Source organism: Sprattus sprattus, assembly GCF_963457725.1.
Source record: "Sprattus sprattus genome assembly, chromosome: 3".
Classification (NCBI taxonomy): Eukaryota; Metazoa; Chordata; class Actinopteri; order Clupeiformes; family Clupeidae; genus Sprattus; species Sprattus sprattus.
The window spans coordinates 26,162,375-26,172,079 of record NC_137922.1 but is presented as its reverse complement, the minus strand read 5'-3'; the positions used below and the strand labels follow the sequence as shown (position 1 = coordinate 26,172,079).

Here is a 9,705-nt window from a genome sequence, read left to right as displayed (position 1 = left end):
GTGTGTCCCACCCTTGTTGTCTCTCACTCATGTTCTGTTGTCTTCTGGCCTTCAGAAGGTGGAGGTCCTGGGCGGCCATTCTCTCCTCTGTGTATGTGGGGCTTTGGCCAGACGAGCCCAGCCCTCGTCGGCTATGAGGGTAAGACTGTGTGTGTGTGTGTGTGTGTGTGTGTGTGTGTGGGGGGCTTTGGCCAGGCATAAGTTAACTAATTTAGAAGACGCTTTCATCCAAAGCAACCCTCAGTACAGATGCATATTATCATCATCGTGTTTGTTCCATGGGAATAAACCTACTGGAGCCCTGTTGATGCACTGGCGTCTCATACCTCATTATGTTGCCATCGCCTCCAGACGAGTACGGAGCAGACGGGGGACGCTTTAGCTGGTTTAGAGGAGGCCCCGCAGGAAAGCCCCAGTGCAACAGGTGAGAGGAATGGTGACTCCTCTCGACACACCCACACACACACACACACACACACACACACACACACACACACACTCTCTCAGAACAGAGCATCTGAAACACCCTCAAATGCTTTGTCTTAGTCTGCACAAAGAGATGAAAACACACTCACACACACACAGGATTATCCACACAGGATTTTTCATGTCATTTTTGTCACTTTCTTTGGCCAGATCAATGCGTGGGGAGCCACGAAAGGTGATCAGATACCATGATTGGGACGCTCCTGGTGAAGACTTCTTTTAGGAGAGGATGGGAAACACTGGGATAAGGCACGCCCGGGATTACACCAGTCAGTGGACTGTTCTTTCTGTGTGTGTGGTTGAGTTTAAATGTTGTTATTACAGATGGCAGGAGTTGCTCACAGGGTTAACCATGTGAGATAATCTCCCTGATCAGTCTGGTATGTGCCAAAGTTAGTAGAAGGCCTGTTCAGTGGCTTAAGCACCCTTGCAGAAGCAGCGGTGGACGTTCAGAGGCGTCATGTTTAGAGGCACTGAGTCATGTTTAGAGGAGCTGAGTCATGTTTAGAGGCACTGAGCCATGTTTAGAGGTGTTGACTTTACCTGTCAGTGACTGTTATGCTCTGTGTTAATGTAACCTTTAATGTTCGTTGTAAGTTTTGCTGGTCACTTCCATGTTTGAGCCCAATTGTTGACTTAAATTATCCACTTTTGTATGTTTTGTGTATATGTAAATATATTATTGACTGCTGTTCATTCATGACTCGCGTCAACTTGATTGCCAGTGAAGCAAGAAATCAGAAATCCCCTACAGAGATCCTTCCTATCATGTTTAGATCCCTACATAGAGATCCTGCCAATCAGGGTTAGATCCCTAAAGAGATCCTGCCTATCATGTTTAGATCCCTACACAGAGATCCTGCCTATCATGTTTAGATCCCTCCACAGAGATCCTGCCAATCAGGGTTAGATCCCTACAGAGATCCTGCCAATCAGATCAGACTAGGGTTGGTTATCGCCCACATAGGTTGTTGTTCGCAAAGTAACCAGCAGAGGGTGTACTGGCTGACCAAGGGAGTCCTGCTACACGAATCATTCCTCTGAGGTGCAGGTCGATGTTATGTCATTTATAAACTGGCCAGCAGGGGGAGCTAATGTGCTTTCTGACCAAACTCACTAGTAGCAGAAGGATGGGAAAGGGGATATTTCTGTGGTGAGATGTTAAGTCGTTATAAACTGTTAGCTGTACTAAGGGTCACTAGGCAAGGTTCCTCAGGAGCTGCTTAGTTCTTCACAGACGGGCTAATTTTGCATGGGAGTGTGTGTGTGTGTGCTCAGGGGAGTGTGTGAGTGTACTCAGGGGAGTGTGTGAGTGTGCTCAGGGGAGTGTGTGTGTGTGCTCAGGGGAGTGTGTGTGTGTGCTCAGGGGAGTGTGTGTGTGTGCTCAGGGGAGTGTGTGTGTGTGCTCAGGGGAGTGTGTGTGTTTGCTCAGGGGAGTGTGTGAGTGTGCTCAGGGGAGTGTGTGAGTGTATTGGACCCACAGTCGTGCTCAGACAGACAGATGGGAAACCACAAGGCGTAACTTACAAACCGGCTCTTCTTTATTGACTAACATGCCTCCATTAAAATTAATATCAGACATTTTTATAACGTATAAGTTCCATTCAAACTTTAAACCAAACTCATAATTAGAAAACAAAATATGAATCATTGTACACCATCAAAAAGAGAAAAAAGATGAATACTTTGAAGTTTTTAATTATATATATTTATATATTTATACTTTCACAAAGCTGGGCTCCTGTAAAATACTATGGACTTGAATACATCACACATATCTGGGAACGTACAAAACTGCTCAACACTGTGCATTTACATAACACGCTTAATAACAGAAACATACAAACAAATAAACCAACGCATATCATAACTTTGAATAACTCATGTAAAATATACAGACCTCTGCTTAAACTAGGTTTGTGCACTAAGAGTGGACACAGGGATGACCTCGGCTTTCTCGCCCCCCCCCCCCCCCCCCCCCACCCCCAACCCCCCAGGTGCAAAGGTCAACCCAATCAATAATCAATATTAAAACAACAGCACCTCTCGTCCAAACTTTATTATTCATTTGACATTATTAGCATTAGCGCAATTAGCATGTTTGAGGTGCAAAGTCCTGTGCAACCACCATGAAGTCCTGGCAGCTGATTGGTTAGACTACTCTGGTTAATTCTTGCTAAACATTTATTGGCTTTTGCTCTCTTCCAATGGGAATGCCTCTTTTTAAAGTCAGTACTGGGGGCAGCTCAATTTAAAGTGTCTAAGGTGTCATTTGTGTGGAGCACGCAAGGGTGTAGGGCCTGTAATGGCTTGGGTCCTGAAGTCTTGGTTCTGATTCTGATTCTGAATTATAATTCCGATTAGGCCCTGAAGTCTTGGTATTCTGATTCTGATTCTGAATTCTGATTTCCGATTTGGTCCTGAAGTGGCAGTGGGGATAACTCCGGCCTCATGGCCCAAGCAGAGACCACATCTGCTGGCCAGCTGTTTAGCTTTTGGTTTCAGGCAACCGTACTGTTGCACTCTACTGTTCAGATCATCTGTGCTTTGAGCTCAAACCATTGAATTTCTACATAAATGTCAGGCCCCGTTCACCATCGGACCGACCCACATCTGACACATTCCCACAAGACTAGGAATAACACTGGTGATGGTTGGGTCTGTGGTCTACCCATGGAGGTGAAGTGTGTGAAAGTTTTTTTAAACGAGGTGAAGGATCATTTTGGCAAATCACTCTGCAGCCATCTGAACTAGCCCCTCTGCAACTGTAAGTCTCTGTGCTCCTGCAATGCCCCTTGGTGGCAGGAGTCTGAACTGTGCAAACACACACACACATACACACATACATACATACACACCTCCGCTTTATGCTCACCTAAGCTACCGCCCTGGAATGTCTTAGCAATAAGAAAACACTTTATAATACTATTATTCAAAGGATAAAATACGATCAAGAAAATCAACTACAACAGAGTAAAGACGCTGGTGGTGACCGTATACATGGGAAAGGGGATGGGATGCCCAGACAAAGTACATTAATACTGATGATTGTTAAATTATGGTATACCAACATGATTTTACTACAATGGGGCATGATGAGATAGGAAAGCAATGATATACTGACTCGATTGGAAATCGATGGTGTGTGGGAGTTTGTATTGCACTAAGAGTCATTTTGACATTTCACTGACTGTGAACTCAAGCACCTCGCTCGTGCCCCTTCAGAAGGGCGCCCTCTCCTAATGTCTCTCCCCAAAAACGGGAAGATGGATTGGATGTAGGTGTCATGCATACTTTCCACTTGTCCCACTTGCACAACGACTTGTCTGTCTCTCTCTGACCCTGCCTTCCTCTGATTTCCTGCTAACTTTTCTCCACAAGCTGTGTAAAACAAGCTGAAAAAAAAACACAATTTCTTAAAGTGACAGTCACTTAAACAACACAACTGAATGAAATGCAGACAGAACAATTTGTGTACAAATGCCTTTTAAAAACGTCTATAGAAATAACATCCTGAAGGAAATGTTCTGGATGTCTGTTGCTGGCAATACACACACACCAGCAAGTCCTCATGTTTACTCTCTTCTTTCCTCTCAGTCTTTTCTTCTCTCCATCTCTCTCTCTCTATCGAACCCTGTGACTGCGGCGGTCTGTTGCTCTGATTGGTTCAAGAGCCGTAGGGGTGTAATGATGGCTCCTCCCCCCAGGGTTGAGCTAACAGGCAGAGAACCAGCTCTGCTGATTTGATTGGTCAGTCTGTCTGTCTGTGACCCGCGTCGTCCAATGGGCAGCTGCAGTGCTCAGACGAGGGCGTGGCGGCGGCGGTGCAGGGCGAGGTGGTCGGAGCGGGAGAAGGAGCGATCGCAGTCGCCGCACTTGAAGGGTTTGACGCCCGTGTGCTTGCGATAGTGGCGCGTCAGCTCGTCTGACCGGGCGAACTTCCATGTGCATCCGTCCCACGTGCACTTATACGGCTTCTCACCTGTACACAGAGACAGACACCGTCACACACACACACACACACACACGTGCACTTATACGGCTTCACACCTGGATACAGAGACAGACACCGTCAGACACTCACACACAGACGCATGTGCACTTATACGGCTTCTCACCTGGACACAGAGACAGACACCGTCAGACACACACATTCACACACACACACACACACACGAGAGGGAGGGTTGACAGTAACACAAACGGTATATCCTTAAAAAAGATTTAGGCATGCATGCACTTCATATGCAAATGCTTTTAAAACATGTCTTTAGTTGTTTTTGAACTGGGTTAAAACAAATCTTAATTATTAATCAAAGAGTGTTTTACACATTCTATGATTATTATTATTATGATTATTATTATTATAATTTACATGACTTCTCTTCCCAGTGTATGAGCTCTGGGTCTGGGTCTGGGCGCAGCTCACCTGTGTGTGTTCTCCTGTGGGCCTTCAGGTGTGAGCTTTTGGTGTAGACCTTGTTGCAGCCCTCAAACTCACACCTGTGGATGCGCCTCCTCTTGGAGTCAGGGGACTCGGACCTCCGCGGCCGCCTCAGACTCTCCATGCTGAACGGCAACATGGAGCTAACGGAGAGGAAAAACACACAGGGTCAAAGGTCAGGTGTGGTGCATGCTGGGTACAGTTTTAGAGGTAAGTGACACCGAATGACAGGGTCTCAGGCCCCGCTTGTATAGTCATTTCTGCTTTGGAAGGGAATGAGCTGGAAGTATCTAAGTGGCAGCCACACCTTTCATATCTCCTTTAGCATAAGGCACACTGTAGCCTCCTTTAGCATAGGGTACACTGGAGCCTCCTTTAGCATAGGGTACACTGGACCCTCCTTTAGCATAGGGTACACTGGACCCTCCTTTAGCATAGGGTACACTGGAGCAGGGTACACTGGAGCCTCCTTTAGCATAGGGTACACTGGAGCAGGGTACACTGGACCCTCCTTTATCATAGGGAACACTGGACCCTCCTTTATCATAGGGAACACTGGACCCTCCTTTATCATAGGGAACACTGGACCCTCCTTTAGCATAGGGTACACTGGACCCACCTTTAGCATAGGGTACACTGGACCCTCCTTTAGCATAGGGTACACTGGACCCACCTTTAGCATAGGGTACACTGGACCCTCATTTAGCATAGGGTACACTGGACCCTCCTTTATCATAGGGAACACTGGACCCTCCTTTATCATAGGGAACACTGGACCCTCCTTTATCATAGGGTACACTGGACCCTCCTTTAGCATAGGGTACACTGGACCCACCTTTAGCATAGGGTACACTGGACCCTCATTTAGCATAGGGTACACTGGAGCATCCTTTAGCATACGGTACACTGGACCCTCCTTTAGCATAGGGTACACTGGAGCATTCTTTAGCATAGGGTACACTGGAGCATCCTTTAGCATAGGGTACACTGGACCCTCCTTTAGCATAGGGTACACTGGAGCAGGGTACACTGGAGCCTCCTTTAGCACAGGGTACACTAGAGCATCCTTTAGCATAGGGTACACTGAACCCTCCTTTAGCATAGGGTACACTGGAGCAGGGTACACTGGACCCTCCTTTAGCATAGGGTACACTGGAGCAGGGTACACTGGACCCTCCTTTAGCATAGGGTACACTGGAGCATCCTTTAGCATAGGGTACACTGGAGCATCTTTTAGCATAGGGTACACTGGAGCATCCTTTAGCATTTTTGAACAAAAGGAGATAGTACCGCCCCACAATTCATTGCAGCAGCAACAACAACCCAGTCAAAAACTGATCGACGTGTCCCACGTCATTAGCATCCGCCGTCACATAATTAGTAGCCTTGTGTAAGTCGGAGTCTCGTTGCACCAAGGTTGTCTTTTCCTAAGTCCTTATGAGGTCTACTTCACATCTTTCCTTGACTTCATGATGTTTTCCATTGAAATCAAGGAAAAGACAAAAGGACGAGAGTGTCCGAGGAAGATCTGACTGCAGCCTCAGAGTCTGATGGTGTTAGTGTGCTGAAACTGTAGTTCTACTTGATCACCACTAAAGGTCGCTGTTTGATTACTGTAGTGACTTCAGAAAGGAAATGGCTTTGGCTATGGCTGCATGTGTGAGGGTCATACTAACAGACAGATAGATACTGAAGCACATACACACACACACATACACACACACAAACGGGGAGAGAGTGAATGGTTGAAAGGCCAGACCGATCACTGTTGGCAGAAACGTCTTTGAAATTCAAATCTAAACTTTTATAGTACGTCTTAATAGAGGAGGGAGAAAATGGGGGGGGGGGGTCACCTGTAGCTTTTGGCAGCCTTGATGCCTGGGGGGGCCATAGAAGGGGAAAGAAAGCTGTGACTCCTCTCAACATACACACACACACACACACACACACACACAGAAGATACTCAGAACAGAGCATCTGCAACAAAATCCTCAAACGCTGTGAGAACCACTGTCTCAGTCTGCACAAAGAGATGAAAGCACAAACACACACACACACACACACACACACAAACATACACAAATACACTCACACACACACGCACACACACACACACACACAAAGACAGACACAGTCAGACCTCTGCTACTCTCAATCTCATGTAGTGCAGAGAGGCAGGCCTTTTCTACTCCAATAAAGCAATGACGCACACACACACACACACACACACACTCTTTTTCTCAACTCTCACTCTATATCCATGTGAAGTCCTCCCTCACTCTGGACTAAACAGACTCTATCTATGTGAAGTCATCTATCTGTGTATTCTCCCTCAGTGTGTGGGCAGAGTCATTCTTCTATCTCCTCTCTCCCCCTCAACATAAACAAATAAAGATTCTATCTGAACAGTTCTTCCTCTGCTTCATTCTCCTCCTACACACTTGCAAACACACATACACGCACACACACTCACAAACACACACCGACACACACACACCTCCTACGTGGGGAGACAATATCGGACACACACACACACTCACCAACACACACACACTCAAAAACACGCACACACACACACACCTCCTACGTGGGGAGACAGAAGCCGAGGACTTTTGTTTGAGTTTCGTCCAGGCCGACGGCAGTCATCCCCACCCAGAGAAAAGAGAAGTCAGAGCCAAGGCAACACTCTGTGTGGAGTTTAAAAGAGCAGTTAGTTACGCTTTAACACTGTGTGTAGTTTCACAGAGCAGTCAGTCACGCTTCATCACTGTGTGTAGTTTCACAGAGTTACTCTTCATCACTGTGTGTAGTTTCACAAACAGTCAGTTACTCTTCAACACTGTGTGTAGTTTCAGTCACGCTTCAACACTGTGTGTAGTTTCACAAACAGTCAGTTACTCTTCAACACTGTGTGTAGTTTCAGTCACGCTTCAACACTGTGTGTAGTTTCACAAGCAGTCAGTTACTCTTCAACACTGTGTGTAGTTTCACAAACAGTCAGTTACTCTTCAACACTGTGTGTAGTTTCAGTCACGCTTCAACACTGTGTGTAGTTTCACAGAGCAGTCAGTCACGCGTCAACACTGTGTGTAGTTTCACAGAGCAGTCAGTTACTCTTCAACACTGTGTGTAGTTTCACAGAGCAGTCAGTTACTCTTCAACACTGTGTGTAGTTTCACAGAGCAGTCAGTTACTCTTCAACACTGTGTGTAGTTTCACAGAGCAGTCAGTTACTCTTCAACACTGTGTGTAGTTTCACAGAGCAGTCAGTTACTCTTCAACACTGTGTTTAGTTTCACAGAGCAGTAACCCTTCAACACTGTGTGTAGTTTCAGTTACGCATCAACACTGAAACAATAAACACCTATACGAAGCCACTACTCTCTGATTGTCTAAATAATCTTAATTGTCGTCTAGATAATAATCGAACACTAAACACCTATACGGAGCCACAGTCTGTTTTTCTAAATAATCTAAATTGTCTAAACACTTAACACTTATACGGAGCCACTACTCTCTGTTCGTCTTAATAATCTTAATCGTCGTCTAGATAGTAATCGAACACTAAATAATAAACACCTATATGGAGCCACTACTCTCTGTTTGTCTAAATAATCTAAATCGTCGCCTAGATAATAATCGAACACTAAACACCTTTAGGGAGTCACTACTCTCTGTTCAACTGAAGATAATAGATAATAGGAAAAAATAATACAATATTGAATTGGTTGTAGTAGCATGTACATTAGGCTATGTTGCATAGATGTACATACAAAATATATATTATTTATATTTAAAAATTATGGTAAGTTAGGAAGACACCACCGCATATTCATCTAAATCAGTAGGGCCTTATACATGTGCCACTGAGATCAGATCAGTTTATCGTATCGTATTCGCGTGTAGGTGTGAAGATTTTCAAGGGAAACGGCTCTTGTCGTTACCTGTATACATGTGCAAAATGTAAAGCGGTTACATTGCCTCGGGCATGCGCAAAGACCACGGAGATGTGCTCCCACCTGGTTTGTTTACTAACAACATCAACGTGGATCCGCATCGGGCACAGGCAGTGTAGTGGCTTAAAGTTCCCTTCTTTCTATCAGCATATAGTGCTTAATATTTTCTTTGAATAACCACTCTCGGATGGAAAGAAAACGAGTCTACGCGTGGATGTGTTTCAACAACGGTAGAAAACTGTGTTTGCTCTGTCTTTTACTGGACTCATAATTATATGACAGTGGTATTAGTTACAGTTGAGACACCCGAAATAACTTGCATGCGCAGCAATCCTGATACGTGATTTTTAGTTTGCACATGAATACTAACGTCTTCTTTGATCCCAGGAAATTTGAGCACATAACCCATCTCCCTTACGGAGATATTGGCGAAAGTTAACCTACTTCATTGCAAACGTCTAGTTTTTCAAACGTGTCTAGTTTTTGTGCAGTAGTGAATAGAGTCTCAGTCTACTACACCATACATAGCATATCATGTTTGTAGAAAATGATTAAGGTGCAACAAATGCCAATAAGCATATTTCAATTAAATGATTCACATTGCAAGCAAAATGGTGCGGCTGGAGCACAGGGAGGGACAACGGTGACGCAGTTTGGATGTAGCGACAAACATTTATGTGCTGTAACAAACAGTGTTAACCAGTATGTGAGTAACGTGGCTTTTATTAAAACATAGCGTGTGTAATGTGTAGCTATTTCATTCCGTTTATTAACCTTTCCGGCTGTCTGTATTACTAGCCAGCAGCAGACGTAACGGAA

At 45.1% G+C, this 9,705-nt stretch overlaps 1 protein-coding gene across 1 annotated transcript in view; it reads right to left on the bottom strand.

The window, feature by feature from the left end:
- Window positions 1-2,537: 2,537 nt before the first annotated feature.
- Window positions 2,538-9,705, bottom strand: part of klf12a (Kruppel like factor 12a) — a 38,907-nt gene continuing 31,739 nt past the window's right edge. The window contains exons 5-6 of the mRNA XM_080834714.1: window positions 4,916-5,073; window positions 2,538-4,468 (exon numbers count right to left, since the gene is read on the bottom strand). Of these exons, the coding sequence (XP_080690840.1) occupies window positions 4,287-4,468; window positions 4,916-5,073 (340 nt within the window). The 3' untranslated portion in view covers window positions 2,538-4,286. The remainder of the gene's footprint in view (window positions 4,469-4,915; window positions 5,074-9,705) is intronic.